General features: G+C 43.4%; 3 protein-coding genes across 3 annotated transcripts; 2 read left to right on the top strand and 1 right to left on the bottom strand.

Moving 5' to 3' along the window:
* Positions 1-3862: 3862 nt before the first annotated feature.
* Positions 3863-4596, top strand: LOC141104546 (uncharacterized). The gene has a single exon (XM_073594148.1). It carries the CDS (start codon positions 3876-3878, stop codon positions 4530-4532), a length of 657 nt encoding a protein of 218 aa, XP_073450249.1. The 5' UTR covers positions 3863-3875; the 3' UTR covers positions 4533-4596.
* Positions 4597-6147: 1551 nt separating this feature from the next.
* LOC141104557 (histone H3) lies at positions 6148-6606 on the bottom strand. Its single transcript, XM_073594163.1, has one exon. It carries the CDS (start codon positions 6589-6591, stop codon positions 6181-6183), a length of 411 nt encoding a protein of 136 aa, XP_073450264.1. The 5' UTR covers positions 6592-6606; the 3' UTR covers positions 6148-6180.
* A 2565-nt stretch (positions 6607-9171) lies between these two features.
* On the top strand, positions 9172-10427 carry LOC141104559 (histone H2A.J-like). Its single transcript, XM_073594165.1, has one exon. The coding sequence runs from the start codon at positions 9229-9231 to the stop codon at positions 9622-9624; it is 396 nt and encodes a 131-aa protein (XP_073450266.1). The 5' UTR covers positions 9172-9228; the 3' UTR covers positions 9625-10427.
* The last annotated feature ends 7797 nt before the right edge of the window (positions 10428-18224 follow it).

Here is an 18224-nt window from a genome sequence, read left to right as displayed (position 1 = left end):
GACCCTTCCCTCCTTTACCGCGACCAGACATGATGAAGAATTTCTGCTGCAAAGACAAACTGAGCTCATCTGTCTGTCCGCTCTCCTTATGTACAGCATGGGCGGACCTGATGGAAACCTTCCTGGGGAAAGAGGTGGAGTCACACCCATTCACTATAAAAAAAAAAAAAAAAAAAAAAAAAGGAGAGAATTGCGTTAATTTATTAGGCTCTATTGTATTCAGATATATTAATGCAGCAGCAATAAATTTCCAGAAGATGAATGTATTCCTTCTTCTCAATGCTTTTCTATTTATACCTGGAGATTACACGGAGAACATGAATCTTTAACACTTCATAACAGAAACACAATCACCTGTTTCAATTTTTCATATTAATTTCATATTTATAAAATATTGTTTTAAAAAGGAAACAAGAAACACATTTTTTTACGACATGATGAGAAGTCATTTCACTATCATGTTCTGTATGTAGCAGTGTGTGTGTGTGTGTGGGGGGGATTCTGCATTCTGAGGACTTGGAATAAAAGAGAACATATGGAAATGTTTTACATTATTCAATAATCTTCAGATTCCATTTCTATTTATTCCGGACTAATCAATGAAAATAAAGCATTGATGATATTTCTCGGATAAATGTCTCATCTGATGATCTCAGTGTCGGATTTGGCGGTATAATAGGGCTGATTATTTCTCTGTAACGTTCTTCACTATTCAGGCGGCAGATTTGAAAGTAGTAATTTGAAATCTGAGCCAATCAGAGCTGTGGGCGTTTCCTTCATCAGCCAATAATGTCTTTCTTATGAGAATTTCAAAGAAATGTATTCTGACTGAGATCGTTCTCCATTTTCAGCCCAGAAAATACTTGTTCTGTAGACTTTTCATTGATCTCTATAGAAAAGATTGTCTAGCAGGGCGGATTCTGTATTGTGAAGTAAAAGAAAAGACTAGAAGAAATGTGACATTCATATTTCTAATGGATTTATTATTCTTGGTTAGATAAACTTCCCGACAATTCAGAGGAGCGTTGATCGATGTTCCCGGAGGAAGAGATATCAGATTTTAGTGTCGGATTATTCTATCTGAGATCATTGGAACGTTCCATAGAATTCCGGCGGGAAATTTGAATTAATCAATTTCATATTTGCAACAATCACAGTTCTGGACGATTTTTGGGATAAAATGTATTGAGTGTGAAGGAGGATCTGAGATCTGTGTTCCTTTCAGCTGGGGGATGTTTGTTTGGTATTTAAAATTGAATGATCTCTGATCTCCAGAAGATATTCAGCAGAATTAAAGGATGGAGGACAATAAAAAGCAGTCCCTGTAAGGAGATCACATCGTTCCTTCACATGAAATGCAGTAAATGATACAAATCCTAGAAACTCTGAATTGCTGTTAGGACGGACAGACATGGAGGGGTGGATGGTTTTGGTTGGAGGGTTTAGCGGTGAGGAGACGATCAGCATAGAAAGATTGGAATGAAAAGAGATGAGAGAATGATGTACTGTGATCACATTTCCTCTCATTACTCCTCACCTCTATTACAAGTCTGAGTGTGATAAGAAGACAAAGGGTTTGTCTTTACAGGGAACTTTACCTGACAGTATTAATAATATATAACTTAATTGGAGAATAGGAATAGAAAGCAGGTATGTCCGGCTCTATGTAGAGAGATGTGGGTGGCATGTTTGTGAGGAAATGCTAAAATAATAATAACATTGATCTTTAGATGAGAAGTACCGTAGATCGGTCAGACTGGGAGGGGGGTGAATAAACCTTCCTTCTATTCCCATCCTGATTCCAGATTTATTGTGAGATAAAGCCATAAGCTGCCTGATAGGTAAATGACACAAAATATGTACAAAGTATAATCTACATACAAATCTGATCACAATATCACCTCGGACAGCACACAGTCCTTTATAGAAGGTAGAGGAAGATAATTGTCCCTAGGGCATTGGACATGTTTATCACCTTTACTAATATCTACACATTTATAGGTGAACTTACACATGATCTCCAATCATGGAAACCATTTTATTCCCATCAATCCCCCCAGTGTCTGAAAGTTTTTATCATTTCATTTTCGTCTTTAGGGAATTTTAAAAAGGTGATAATATTAAATGGAGGTTCAATTGAGTTACAAATACAAGATGTGCATATTGCAATCAAAGTGAATGTTCAGTCCAACAAACTTTTTTCTTTTAAAGTTTTGGATTAACATGAGAAAAGGTTACAACCTCTGTCAGGTTTTTACTACTTCAAAACATTCCATATAGAGGTGCGGGGGCTTCAGTGGTAAACTTGCAAAACGCAATGTGTGCTCCCCATACACTCTACAATGTGATTTCCTCCTCTAACAATCTCATAGAGCAGCTTACCAGACAGACCTGATAGATTGGAAAGTCAAACAGTGCTCTGGATTAGGGATGAGCTTCGTGTTCAAGTCAAACCCATGTTTGGTCTCGAATGGGACACTATTCCTCCCACTGACACCAATGATGGGTCACTATTCTTCCCACTGGCACAAGTGATGGGGCCCTATTCCTAAAAACTGACACCAATGATGGGGAGCTATTCCCACTGACAATACCAATAGGGGTATAATACATGACACTGACACCAATGATGGGACTCTATTCCATCTACTAACACCAATGATGAGTCACCATTCCTCCCACTGACACCACACATATAGTGTAGGGGCATAATTCTTGCCACTGAAACCAATGATGGGACACTATTCTTCTACTAGCACCAACAATGCGCTGTTTACTCCCCCCCATAAAGTCTGAAGAATAGTAAACTGGATCTTTGTGTAGAAAGTTGGGAGGCCCCTCCCCCCTAGAGAGAAATCTATCACTATAAATGACCAAGATTTATTATGAAGATTTTACTCAATATAGTCTGTAATGGGATTTGCCACAAAGTAATGATTACTGAACTGAACTTTGGGGGTATCACATTTTGATGGATTTTCTCTTTGGTAAATAAATAAATACATTATTATTATTATTATTAATAATTTATTTTTTCTTCATACAGTATATTTCTGAGTAGGCAATATAGCTGTGTAGTAAAATGTGGCAATACACTTACTTAGAGTATTTGAATGACAATATATTTATCATGGTGAAATAATGATACATAACCACCAGAATAAATGATTTACTAGTCTGCTGTGTGTAGTGGCTACAAACATACAGTTGTCATAATGAGCAAAGATTGATAAATAGTACATGAAATATGACATGTCCTCATCAGATGACACCTTTGTATCTCTAACAATCTCCCCCATCACATCACACAAGGATCTCATGTCTCCGGCTGATGTTTTTGTTCCAGGCTCCTTCTACTCAGCTATAGATGAGCAGAGTTCTGTATTAGAGGGAAATGTTTCCTGATCTTCACTCTTCACTCGTCTAATGTGAAGATGATTGTAGTGGGAGATGTGAGAAGATTGTTTTCTGATGAGAATGTGTGTAGAAAAGCAGGTAGAAGGAAGAATGGGACACACACTCAGGAGGATGGATGTGTTTGCAGCCTCTGTGTTCAGCCTCCTGAGCAGATCATGAGAGCGGTAAGTGACAGATCGATAAGTGACAGTCCAGTGAGCAGATCGGGTCCCCGATGAAGATTGGACATCCTTCCATTTCTTATTATAATCGTTTTTCTCTCTATCAGGGAAACACAACAAGAGAGAGAAGATTCCCCAACACTGGAGTGACAGTCAGTGGGCGTGTCTAACGTGTAACCAATAGCAGCGCAGAAGGCAAGTTCTATATCAACCAATAGTAGTGCAGAACGTCTCTATATAAGCCAGAGCACCATACATACACGATATTGATCAATTATCAAAGACTCGTTGAGAATCATGACGGAGACTGAGATCGCCCCAGACGCCGCTCCTCCAGCGGAGCCCGCCGCCAAGAAGAAGGCGACTAAGAAGGCGGCAGCCGGAGGAGCCAAGAAAGGCAGCAAGAAGCCGTCCGGTCCCAGCGTGTCCGACCTCATCGTCACAGCCGTGGCCGCTTCCAAGGAGCGCAGCGGGGTCTCCCTGGCCGCCCTCAAGAAGCTCCTGGCCGCCGGAGGATACGATGTGGACAAGAACAACAGCCGCCTTAAGATCGCCATCAGGGCGCTGGTGACTAAGGGGAGCCTCGTCCAGGTCAAAGGACATGGAGCCTCCGGATCCTTCAAGATCAACAAGAAGCAGCAAGAGGGCGACAAGGCCAAGAAAGTCACCAAGAAGAAGCCATCGGCTGCGGCCAAGCCCAAGAAACCTGCGGCCGCCAAGAAGCCAGCCAAGTCCCCCAAGAAGAAAGTCCCCAGCAAAGCAGCCAAGAGCCCCAAGAAGGCCGCCAAGAAACCGGCAAAGGCTGCAGCTTCTCCCGCCAAGAAGGCGACAAAGAGCCCCAAGAAGCCCAAAGCTGCAGCCAAGCCGAAAAAAGCCGCCAAGAGTCCGGCTAAGAAGGCGGCTAAACCCAAGACAGCAGCCAAGCCCAAGAAGGCCGCTCCGAAGAAGAAATAAAGGAAGGCGGCAGTAGCCGGAGAACTCCTTCATCTCCACCCCCCAAAGGCTCTTCTCAGAGCCACCTACCTCCTCCTAACAGAGCTACACCTACCTACCTACACCCACCTCCTCCTAACAGAGCTACACCTACCTACCTACACCCACCTCCCAACAGAGCCACACCTACCTACCTACACCTACCTCCTCCTAACAGAGCGACATAGATTTTACACACAGTCTAGATGAGAAATGTTCCCATCACACATTGTACATTTATCTCTTGCAGGGAATCTCAGACTACATTTTATATGAGAAATCCCACAAATCATTACTAGAGATACTGTAGCTCCCTCCTGATAGGATCTTTTCAGGGGCCACAACCCCCCGACAATTCCCGCACACTGTCTGTGGGATCTCCCCGGGAGGGGGAGGGGACGATCACTTCCTCTTCTAGACGATCGATCCGCTTCACCATTGTGAACGTCATAAGGGAAGTAATTGAACATGAACTCTGTTGTCATCCAGCTAAATAAAATTTTCACCCAGAAAAAATGATGAGATTTAGTAGTCCCGATGTAATGTTTGGATTGAAATTGTATCCTCCCCCCCCCACATACACATCTGTCATGTGCAGATAGGAGATCTGGAGGTCCCCGACAATTCCCGCACAGTCTGTGGGATCTCCCGGGGGAGGGTGACATTCACACTTCCTCTTTCTAGATGATCGGTCAGGATCTTCAATATTTAATGTGATCGGTATGAGGGAAATCATTGTACTGATCGGACATGTTAGAATGATCAGCAACAAGAACATTGTGTTATGAGGAGAATGGACTCTTCACTGTCATAGAATAGAATTCCATATTTTCACCATATTGTCGCGACAGATAGTGGAAGGTGTTCCGCACACACTCACCGTACAGACCACTATCTGCTGATTGGCTGACATATCAAATAATTTGACGCTTGGAATGAGAAATGTACAACTCTCTCCAGGGTGCCAATAATTGTCTTCTGTAGATAATGAGTGAGAAGAAATAAAGAGTGTAAGATGTGCTGATCGGAAGGTGTAACAATGTGATCGGTGTGTGTGTGTGTGTGAGGGAAGATTGGAGAAAGTTGTAGAATAGCAGAGGAGAGATTCCTGTGATAGATCGGGGAGAGGAAATCTCGTCTTCATACAGAAGAATGAATAGTGAGTGTGAGATTTCTTACTAGTCAGTTGTAGGATTTCTACACCGGAGCTGAGAAAGAGGTGATCCCGGGATCTGTGTACAGGAGGGGAGGAGATGACTTTGTATTTCTCTTGAACAGGTTTTCTTTCCCGATCTCCTGGTAATGATGAGGGAAGTCTAGAGATATGAAGAGAATCTTTCTAGGAAGGTGTCTTGTTCTCCTCTCCTATATATTGTATTGTGGTGGGAAGAGATCGGCACGAGAAAAGATCTCCTTCCTAGAGAAGTGTGAATTGTTACTTTGTAATCATCTTAGAAATGTTAGAGATGTGAGTGCGGTGTGATGGGGGGTGTAGAGATGTGGTGAGGAGTATTTGTATGATGTAGTGGTGATGAGATAGTATGGAGCTCTTTGGAAGGAGGATGTGGTGGCTCTGAGAAGAGCCTTTGTGTTGTGTGGGGGGTGATGAGGATGTTGGTCGGGGGGTGTATTAGGCCCTCTCTCCGCGGATGCGGCGTGCCAGCTGGATGTCTTTGGGCATGATGGTGACCCTCTTGGCATGGATGGCGCAGAGGTTGGTGTCCTCGAAGAGTCCTACGAGATAAGCCTCGGAGGCTTCCTGCAGAGCCATGACGGCGGAGCTCTGGAAGCGCAGGTCGGTCTTGAAGTCCTGGGCGATCTCTCGGACGAGGCGCTGGAAGGGCAACTTGCGGATGAGCAGCTCGGTGGATTTCTGGTAGCGGCGGATCTCTCGGAGAGCCACGGTGCCGGGCCTGTAGCGGTGAGGCTTCTTGACTCCGCCGGTGGCCGGGGCGCTCTTGCGGGCTGCTTTGGTGGCCAGCTGCTTGCGGGGAGCTTTCCCTCCGGTGGACTTACGAGCGGTCTGCTTGGTTCTTGCCATGGCTGATCGATGCTTCCAATCTCCAGAAGAAACACAAGTGTGAGAACACGGGCTGTGCGGCGTCTATTTATACACATCACTGCCTTCTGATTGGACAAATAACTCACACCCCTTTTCATGATTGGTTTACTTTAAAAAAGCGGCATTTTTAAATTGCCCGCCAAGATCTGCCCGTTATCTGTGTTAGTAGAGTTACCTTCTTTGTGTGGGGTGGGGGAGGGGAGTTCCTCCACATCATACAAGATCTCCATATTACCAAAAAGAGAAAATATTATTTATACATATTTTTATAATCAAAGGTTAGAGACTCTTCTCAGTGTAAGAATTAGGAGCTCTGACATTGGAATGCTTGTCTCCATAATACAGGAAATGAGATGACAGAAAATCCTCCTCCGATCTCACTGATCGGATTATTCCGTTCTTTAGTGAATAACCAGTAGAAAGGTGACTTGTACAGCTTGTTCCATCCAGCACAATTCTGTATTAACATGGAGGGACAGATCGCTGAGCAGACAATGAATCGTGTCCCCCCAGCATTGTCCTCCCTGCTCCGGACACATCTGGGATCGGTGCGATCATTACTTCTAGATGTTCCATGTGGATCAGCATTAGATCATTGAACTCCTATTGCTGGATCTACATTATAATCGGTGTGCCGCCAACTCCTACCGGGGGATTTGAGGGAATGGACACAGGGCGACATCTAGATTGTATAATCAATCCGATACATTTACATGAATTGGGTTTTATTTGTCAGAAAATGCTGCAAAAACATGATTTGATTTGAACTATAATTCTCATGATATCATGTCACCATTAGAAGGAGAATGACAGCTCTGATATGGAGCATATGAGAGGGTCTTATGAAGAGCATTTGTGTCTTGTTTGGATGATGGGGGGTGTTGGGGATTTACTTGGTGCTGGTGTACTACATAAAATATTATTATTTGACAAAATGTATATAGTGCTAACAGTTTAAACAGCTCTTTACAATACAAGGGTGACAGTACAATCTCTATACAGTTCAATACAAAATGAATAGGAGCGTCCTGCTCATGGAGCTTACAATCTAAAGAAATATTTTTGTAATCAAAGATTAGAGACTCCTTATCAGTGTAATAATCAGAAACATTGAGATTGGATTATTTGTGCCCATATTTCAGTTAATTAGATGACACAAACAGAGATAACCCCCAGGATCTGAGGGATGTATGATAATCTGCATTACAACGTGTAACCTTCACTTTCTGATCTGTGTAATGTAATCTGAGGCAACTGAAATTCACCAAATACTCTATTACATATATATATATATATATATATATATATATATATATATATATATATATATATATATAGTCTCTTATCTTTGGACTCCCATAAAGAAAATACATGCTATATGACAAAATGAAAACACAAGGGGATGTATTAGTAAAAATTCTAAGCAGATGATCCCTAAACTATTCCTAATATGTAAGCATCCCCCCTGTATATGTGTCTCCAGACATTATCGTGATTTAGTCCAAGATCATTTATAAAACGGAAAACAAACGTGTCGGTTAAAAATGACGTAATAAAGATATTATATATGTGTAATCCTTCTATACATACAAATCCGCTTTCAATTTACGGTGAAAATCTCCCATGTGTTCTCTGAGGAGCATTCTACAGGACGGGTCTAAGTGGGGGGGGGATAATTTTCTGGAATTCCTCAATAAAGGGAATCTGGAAGACTAGCTGGCATTCGGATGGATTTATTCTAATATAGCCACAAATGTACAACTCCCCATCAGATTGTACAAAATGATCTTTCATAATCTGTTCATTCTTCACTTGTGTTAAAGACAAAACGTGATGAGAGCTCATTGATGGAAATGGTGGGTGGCTCTTAGAAGAGCCTTTGTGTCTTGTGTTGGGATGATGATGATGATGGGGGATTACTTGGCGCTGGTGTACTTGGTGACGGCCTTGGTGCCCTCGGAGACGGCGTGCTTGGCCAGCTCTCCGGGCAGGAGGAGGCGGACGGCGGTCTGGATCTCCCGGGAGGTGATGGTGCGGCGCTTGTTGTAATGAGCCAGGCGGGAAGATTCGCCGGCGATGCGCTCGAAGATGTCATTGACGAAGGAGTTCATGATGCCCATGGCCTTGGACGAGATGCCGGTGTCGGGGTGGACCTGCTTGAGCACCTTGTACACGTAGATGGCATAACTCTCCCTCCTGCTCTTCCTCCGCTTCTTGCCGTCCTTCTTCTGGCTCTTGGTCACGGCTTTCTTGGAGCCCTTCTTGGGCGCCGGGGCGGACTTGGCTGGTTCAGGCATGATCAGGATGAATGTGATCTCCTCCGCTGTGTGTAGAGAATGTGTGCTGGAGCCGCCCTCATGTGCTGATTTTATAGGCGTCCTAGGCAAATGAGTCTCCTCCCTCCTCACTCTTCTATTGGAGGATTCAGTCATGTGATGGGAAGGAGTGGAATGTTTTCCTTCCTTGTTTACTGATTGGTGTAGAAAGAAATCAGAACACTATTGGCTGGCTTGAAAAGTAACCAATCACAGAGTGTGATGTCAGAGCATTGACGGTATAAATATAAGGAAGCGGGAGGAGTTTTACATCTTCATCCGACATCTCAGGAATCTCACAATGTCTGGCCGTGGAAAACAAGGAGGCAAGGTTCGGGCTAAGGCCAAGACCCGATCATCCCGGGCTGGTCTGCAGTTCCCAGTTGGTCGTGTTCACCGTCTGCTCAGGAAGGGGAACTATGCCGAGCGGGTCGGGGCCGGAGCTCCCATCTATCTGGCCGCCGTCCTCGAATATCTGACGGCTGAGATCCTCGAGCTGGCCGGCAACGCCGCCCGCGACAACAAGAAGACCCGCATCATCCCCCGACACCTCCAGCTGGCCGTCCGCAACGACGAGGAGCTCAACAAGCTGCTGGGCGGCGTCACCATCGCCCAGGGAGGAGTCCTGCCCAACATCCAGGCCGTGCTGCTGCCCAAGAAGACCGAGAGCCACAAGGCCGCCGCCAAATCCAAGTAATCCCAACAACTCCTTTCTAGTCCCAAATCCATTCATTTACAACACAAAGGCTCTTCTCAGAACCACCCACATCTCTCTACAAAGAGCCCACACATACCTCATTGTGTCTACCACATCGCATGGAATGAGCCCTCAATTCTCTTCATAGCTTTACACAGGAAATACATTCTTATTTATTCACACTTCTAATACAGGAGAGTTGTACAGTCGGAACGGAATGGCTTAATTTTCAATGGAACATTCCAATCTTCTCAGATCGGCTAATCCGACACAGAAATTGATTGATAAAAAAATCTCCATTCTTCTGGGGAACATTCCGGGCAGTTAATAAAAACACTGAAATACATTGTTAGAGAATGTTTGCTATAGAGATCAATGAAAAGTCTACAGAACAAATATTTTCTGGGCTGAAAACGGCGAAAGATTTCAGAACACATTTCTTTGGTTTCTTCATCAAAGACATTACTGGCTGATAAAGGAAACGCCCACAGCTCTGATTGGCTCTTTAAAATTTGCCCGCCTGAATTGTGAAGAACGTTACAGAGAAATAATCAGCCCTATTATACCGCCAAATCCGACACTGAGATCATCAGATGAGACATTTATCCGAGAAATATCATCAATGCTTTATTTTAATCGATTGAACTCCGGAATGAATAGAAATGGATTCAGAAGATTGTTGAATAATGTAAAACATGTCCATGTGTTCTCTATTACTAGATTTCAAAAAGTGAAAGGACTGGTAGAGATCATGACACTGACAGATATGTACAATGGATCAATAAAACAAATATTTCATGTCAGATCGGTCTCCACTTTGTAACTACTAACTAGAAATCAGTAAAATGTTAACAACGTTTCTAAGTAAATGAAATTATCTGCAGAGTATTTAATAATTTTGTCTTAGAAACAAAAATGTGACTCATTTGCTCCCCACTTTTCTTTAGTAATCATTTATAAATAGTAGTAACTAGTTATTGTAATCTCCGCAAAAGAAATAGATTTGTCTTCTGAAGATTTATTTTTGTATTCTTGATGTACCTGATAATTGAAAAAACTAAAAAAAAATTAAAGCGCATACAATTCTATGTTTTGAATGAATGGGTGATGAGTCCGAAGATTATTGAATAATGTACATTTCCATATGTTCTCTATTCCAAGTCCTCAGAATCCCCCCCACCCGTTTCCATTCAGTGAGATATTGAAAGGCTTCTAAATAAATAGACCCCGCCCCTTCTCATGTCTCCCATCAGGTCCGCTAGTCTACAACGCAGGAAGGAGACATGTCGGGGAAAAATGAATTTTTTGGTTTCCTTTTCAAAATAATGTTTATGAATAATTGAAACTGGTGTATGTGTTATGAAGTGTTAAACATTCATCTTCTCCATGATTTCCAGGTATACATGCGATGTCTGAGCTGCTTTACTAAAGAAAAGTAAGAACACAGCTAAATGATTCAATGTTGATCTATAAAGCGATTGCACAATCAGCACGATATATTATTTGACACAATGGGGGGAGGGGGGATAAACTACAACACATATAAGAACTTCTTCCACCAACAAATGAAAGAATCCGATAATTGTACAGAAATCCTCCATCCATGTCCTGCTGTGATTTGGCGCTAGAATAGATCTGGTTCAAAAGTGAATGAAAATAAAATATATTGTTGCAACATATAAAAAAATAGTGAACAAACAGTATGTCAAGTGAAAATGCAACAAATATAAAATACCACGTATTATAAAATTAAGTGCAAATGTATATAAGTTAGACTAAAGAGTGAAAGAGTGAAGAGAGGACCATTCACTCTTTAGTATAACTTATATAAATTTGCACTTAATTTTATAATAATACGTGGTATTTTATATTTGTTGCATTTTCACTTGACATACTGTTTGTTCACTATTTATTTTTTATATGTTGCAACAATATATTTTATTTTCATTCACTTTTGAACAGTCACACCTGCTGCATATACACTTGACACACTGTATGTTCACTATTTATTTCTTATATGTCGCAAAAAATTTTTGGGGATACCATTTTATGTTTATGCTTTTCATTCACTTTTCTACTTGAACCCATAGTTTTTTATGTGTGTCGTGGCACCAGTTCAGAATCCAGACTAAGGTCATGGCCTTATAGTATAAAGCTATATCAGGTAATCCCAGGCCCCCCTCGGCCTTATTTCTTCGCAGGATGGGGCCAATCTAGGTCTTTTATCGTTCCATACAAAGGCCACGAACATCCTGCGCATCTGTCTGAAAAAGGACTCCGGTAACTTAATTGGTACCGTATACAGTGTGTAAATTAATCTAGGAAGTATACTCATTTTTATGGTGTTAATTCTCCCGAACCAAGTTAGATATTGGCCCTTCCATTTTTTTAAGTCTTCTGCTATCTCCGTCAGTAATGCGCCATAATTAAGTTCGTATAACAATTTCAGATCTACACTAATGCGTACCCCCAAATACACCAGAAACTCTCTCCCAGACAAATGGATATGTATGTCGCAGCATCCTTTCAAGTGCTATTGGGACATGGCTAGGAAGGATAATCGACTTCTCAAAATTAATTTTAAAATTAGATAAAGTGACAAATTTTTGTACCTCCACCATAAGTGCAGCTAGGAATGTCTGTGGAGCAGAGAGGAAAAAGAGAAGATCATCTGCATAGGCTGCTACCTTGTGTTCCACCTGTCCTATACACGTCCCAATTATCTCTCTGTTATTTCTGATTTTACGTAAAAATGGCTCCAGTGTTATCGCAAATATTAAAGGTGATAATGGACACCCTTGCCTCGTGCCGTTTCGTATATTGAAGCAGTCTGACAGTGTACCATTTACCTTAATCCTTGCTCTTGGTTCCGCATACATAGACATTATCCACCCCATCATCCGTTCCCCCAGGCCTATCCCCCTCAATACTTCTCTCATAAAGCCCCAATTCACCCTGTCAAACGCCTTTTCGGCATCCATTGACAGTATGATCCTTAGGGCTCTATCTGGGCCAGACTGCATCCAATGGAGAATATGAAGCGCCCGGATAGTATTGTCCCTAGCCTCACGCCCTTCCATAAACCCCGTCTGGTCCAAATGAACCAATTCCCCAATGTGCCCTTGAAGCCTCAAGGCCAGGATCTTTGCTAATAATTTGGTATCCGAGTTAAGTAGGGAGATAGGCCTGTAGTTTGCGCAGCTTTGGGGATCTTTCCCCCCTTTTGGCAATACCATTATATACGCCAGAAGGGCTTCTGATGGCAGTGGATTAGAAGCATTAATTGAGTTGAAATAGTTACAAAGTGGTTCTACTAATAAGGGAAGGAATTTTTTGTAATATAAGTTTGTCAGCCCGTCCGGCCCTGGGCTCTTCCCTAATGGCAATGTTGCTATCACCCTACTCAACTCCTCTACCGTGATTGGACGCTCCGTTTCGTCTATAATTGTTTTGGATAGCCAGGGCTTTGATACTTCGTTAATGTAGTCCCATATCTCTTTCCTGCCATGACTCCCACTATCCCCTACTGCCGGGGTGTCTACTTTGGGAATGTTGTATAGCGCCTCGTAAAATTTACCAAATTCTGCGACTATGGCTTTCGTTCCCACTACCTTCTTACCTCTGACTAATAAACTATGAACATGTCTGGAGTCCTGTTGTTTTTTAAGTTGTTTAGCCAGTAACCGTCCACACTTATTCCTCTGTTCATACGCCCTGTTTGCTAAGAACCTAGTTTTATTTTTAACTTTTTGTTCTAGGCACTGTGAGAGTTCTGCTCGTAAACCCTCCAAGCGCCTATTGTCTACGGGGTCGAGATTCCCCTTATGTTTCACCTCCAATACATTGATTTTATCTAATAGTTCTTTTATCTCTTTTTTTCCTTCTTTCTTTATATGTGAACCATAAGCTATCAATTCCCCTCTTATGACTGTTTTATGAGCCTCCCACACCACTTAATCTGACACTTCCCCTGTCTTATTTATTTCAAAATACTCTTTTATTTTTATACCCAATTTCTCCACTATTTCTTCCTTATCCAGTAATGACTCATTCAAGCGCCATGTTCGCTCTAAATGACCCATCTGAATTAAATAGAAAATCAGGGTTATTGGGGCATGGTCTGACGTAGTTATGGGTCCAATTGTGCTCGGGAGGACATTTTCCAAATAAAATTGATCCACCAAGAAAAGGTCCAACCGCGAGTACATATCGTGTGTTTTAGAATAATAACTAAAGTCCCTAATTCCTACATGCGACACTCGCCAACAGTCCACAAGGTGTTGAGAGCGTATACGTTGCTTAACCTGTTTTAAGGCTCTGAATGACATGGCGGTTCTGCCTGTTGATGTATCCATATTTGGATCCAGCACCAGGTTAAAATCCCCGCCCACCATCAGACATCCCTCTCTAAATTGTTCCAATTTCCTGAATGTTTTAACAAAGAAATTAGCTGACCCTTCATTTGGTGCATATATCGTTGCAAACGTATATCGTACGCCATGCAGTGTGCCCTTCACAAATAAAAAACACCCCTCTGGGTCACTCTGCAGGGTCTCCATTTTCCATGGGCATGACTTCTTAAAGGCAATTGTGACCCCTCTAGCCCTTGCGATTGGAGAAACTGCATGGTACCATTGGTTCATTATGTTCTGAGGTAGACTAGGAATGGAGCTACCCCTAAAGTGTGTCTCTTGTAAAAAGACTACATCAGCTCCATAATGTTGCAATTCAAAGGCGCCCTCTCTTATTCGGTGAGCTCAACCCCCTTACGTTATATGATATCATTTTCAACGTGGCAACCATTCTTTAAATTACCCTTATATGCTCCCGGTACCCGCCCCTTGATACTTTCCCCATGACCTTGCTCTCTCTGGTTTCTTCACCGCTGACCCTACTTACCGACATACCCCTAAAACACCCAACATTAAAACCCAAAATAAAAAAAAAACTCTCCACATGTACCATACCAAAAATCTTACATACTCCTCTTCCACACCAAAAAACTCCCCCCTGGAGTATAATTACTAACCGGGGAGGGGGCTGTGCAAATATACAACCCTTATGGACAGGTCACCCCCCTTCCCTGCTTTTAGCAGGTTAGTTAATCCCCTCACTTGGGATTGACCTACTGACCACAAGATAGTCCCCATTCCCAACCGTGCCCCTTCATTCCCCCCCTCCTCCCGGGCGTTATTTGCAAGTCCCTTCCTTGATGGAAAAAAAAAAAAGGAACACCCTCACAACTTCATTTCTTTTGATTCTACAAGGATCCCCCTCTACTCAGTCCTTTTATCCACTATCTAAGTCCTCTTCGGGCCATGCCCCTGTTGGCCTTTTGCCGTGACTTCTTGCCACCTCTTGGGCCGCTGTAGGGGAGGTCCTAAAAAATGTATTCTCCAATCTACAAAGTCCACCATAGGAAGATACAATCTTTGCACAAAAGATTCTAGATCGTCTTTAGTTTGCAGTGTTGCTGTTCTCCCATTCCTGGAGGCTGTCAAACTAAATGGGTATCCCCAACAATATTTGATCTCTGCCACACGTAGGGCTTCTAACAGGGGTCGAACTGATCAATGCTGGTACAGAGTCTGCCGTGATATGTCTGGGTATAATGCTATATTTGACCCATCGAACAGAATTGTGGGCTTACTACGGGCCATCCTCATTATGTTCTCTTTTACTGTGTATTTATGCACTTTGCAGATGACATATATCAGCTTTGTTACTAGGGGATGAGACCCGATGGACCCGGTCTATTTCTATGGTTTCAGGCGCCTGGTCCCCCAAAATCTGTCTAAATATTTTTATTGTTATAGAAACCAATTCCGACATTGGGATTGATTCAGGCAATCCTTTTATACGAATATTCTGTCTTCTGTCCCTGTTCTCATAATCGTCCAGCTGGTCCCTGTACGCATTTAATACATCTTCATGCTTTTTAATAGTGTCTTGAACGTCCGCCACAGCATGTACTATGGCCTCTTGTTCACTTTCCACTTTCTCCATTCTATGCCCCAGGGCCCTGATATCTTCCTTTAAACTTTCCACTGCTTGTAAACATGACTGTTCCACCATGCTGATTAATTGCTGCATGTCATTTTTTGTGGGGAGGGCCCTCAATAGTTCCCAGATGTCCTTTTCCAAGTTTCCATCCTGTTCATTCAGTCCCTGAGACCTTTTTTCCCCATATTGGGGATTCAGCTGGTTAAACAGTAATGCCTGGTTATACTCAGGCAGTCGCTGACTGGGGTCTACTTCCGCCAATATTTGGGAGCTCTGTACCGCAGCTGAACCTGTGTTAGGAGCCGGGTCTTCTCCTCTTACCCTGGATACAGTCTATACACTGTAGGGCCTCTAATGTCCCCCCATTAGCCTCCACATGCTCACTCACACATGCTCATTTATCAGCCATCCCCACTCACCAAGGGTTTGAACTGGTACATTTTTAAAGTGTTTAGCTCCAGCCAAAAAAATCTATTTTAAGCATTTTGGAAAACATAGGGAGGGTTATCACCCCTGTGACATTTGTTTTGCCGTCTGTGCTCCTCTTCAGAAGATTGAACCTCACTTTTTGTCCCAATGACAAATGTTTTTTGAAAATTTGGGTTTTTTTGTGAAACAAGGATTGGTGATAAAGCATCAGTGGAAAGGAGAAAAGTTTTTCCCATATTAACTCTTACAGGAGATAATTTCCCTTCCTAGGGGTAGATTTCATCTCACTTTGTCTGCTTCCGTTTGCAAGTAGGAGTTGTTTGTAAGTTGGATGTTTGAAAGTAGGGGCCTGCCCTATATACTCAGCAGAAATTTGGGCCTTAGGTGTTGTTGTGGCCACAACACTGTAAGCCCTCACATGGCCCTGCTGTGAAATATTAGATCAAGAAATGTAATTACATGCCCCTGTTAAACAGGGGAAGAAAAATTGGGCCTTTGGTGGTGGTGCTGGTGCCACAACACTGTAAGTCCTCACAGATACTCTTGGTGGGCGCAGAAACGGGACCTGCTGTGAAATATTAGATCAAGAATTCTAATTACATGTCCCTGTTGAACAGGGGCTGAAAAATTGGGCCTTAGGCACTGGTGCTGGTGCCACAACACTGCAACCCCTCACAGATACTCTAGTTGGAGCGCAGGAACGAGCCCTGCTGCAAAGAATTGCATCAAAAATTTTAATTACACGCCCCTGTTAAACAGGGGCTGAAAAATTGGGCTTTAGGCACTGGTGGCGGGACTGGCGGCGCCCAGAACCAAAAATGTTTTTACAAGCTATCATCATGATCATTGAGGAGGAAGAGGATAATTACTCAGTATAACAGGATAGTCACTCAGCATCAGCATAGGCAGTCTTTGAAGGGATCTGACATTTCAAAAAAAAATATTCGGTTATATTAGCATCAGGTGCTTGGTAGCTGGTGGTGATACAAGACTGATTCATTTTTATGAAGGTCAGTCAATCGACCGAGTCCGTGGACAGACGCACCCTGTGATCGGTTACAAAGCCTCCAGCAGCACTGAATATGTGTTCCAAAAGAACGCTGGATGCAGGACAGGCCAGTAGCTCAATTGCATACTGTGCAAGCTCTGGCCAGTGATCCATCCTCAAGACCCAGTAACCCAAGGATTTTCGGTGGGAAAGGTGTCCAAGCCAGAACTTGCCCCTAGGTATTCCTGCACCATATAAAACAGTCGCTGGCGATGGTTGCTGGAACTGATCATACCTTGGGGCTGCGGACTAAAAAATTGTCTGAACGCATCGGTCAGATGGCCACCTTCTCCACCGCTCCTTCTTTGACTGACCAAAGCCTCAGCAACACGTTGTCCAGAAACAGGAGTTGTAACTTCCCAGTCTCGGGGAACGCGTTGCATAGACCTTTCTGCAAGGCCTCCCGAAGATGTTTCATCCTCTGCTCCCTCTGCGACGGCAAGATAAGGTCCACAACCTTACCCTTGTAACGTGGATCAAGGAGGGTTGCCAGCCGGTATTGTTCCTTCTCCTTGATACCACGAATACTAGGATCCCTCCGCAGGCTTTGCAGGATCAGGGAGGCCATGCAGCGTAGGTTTGCTGAGGCATTCGGTCCGGAGTCCTCTGGGTCACTAAGGACAACATGGTCGGCAACCACCTCCTCCCAGCCAAGTACAAGTCCATGTGTTTCTTGGGACTGATCCCTTAAAGACTGCTGCTGATGCTGAGTGCTAGGCTCCACCTCCATACTGACACAATCTTCCTCCTCCTCGTCCTCTTCCTGTGTGATCGGCGGGCACGCAGGAACACTGTCTGGATAAAGGGGGCCTTGAGAGCTAAGGAAGTCCTCCTCTTCCATCCTCTGTTCTGCCTCAAGTGCCCTGTCCATTATTCCATGCAGCGTGTGCTCCAACAGGTGGACAAGGGGGACAGTGTCACTGATGCATGCACTGTCACTGCTCACCATCCTCGTGGCCTCCTCAAATGGTGACAGGACAGTGCATGCATCCCTGATCATGGCCCATTGGCGCGGGGAAAAAAAAACAAGCTCCCCTGACCCTGTCCTGGTGTCATAGTCGCACAGCTACTCATTGATGGCCCTCTCCTGCGTGTGCAGCCGCTGCAGCATGGCCAACGT

This window comes from Aquarana catesbeiana, linkage group LG08 (genome assembly GCF_042186555.1).
Source record: "Aquarana catesbeiana isolate 2022-GZ linkage group LG08, ASM4218655v1, whole genome shotgun sequence".
Lineage (NCBI taxonomy): Eukaryota > Metazoa > Chordata > Amphibia > Anura > Ranidae > Aquarana > Aquarana catesbeiana.
The sequence above is the reverse complement of the archived record's forward strand: the minus strand, read 5'-3'. Positions and strand labels throughout refer to the sequence as shown.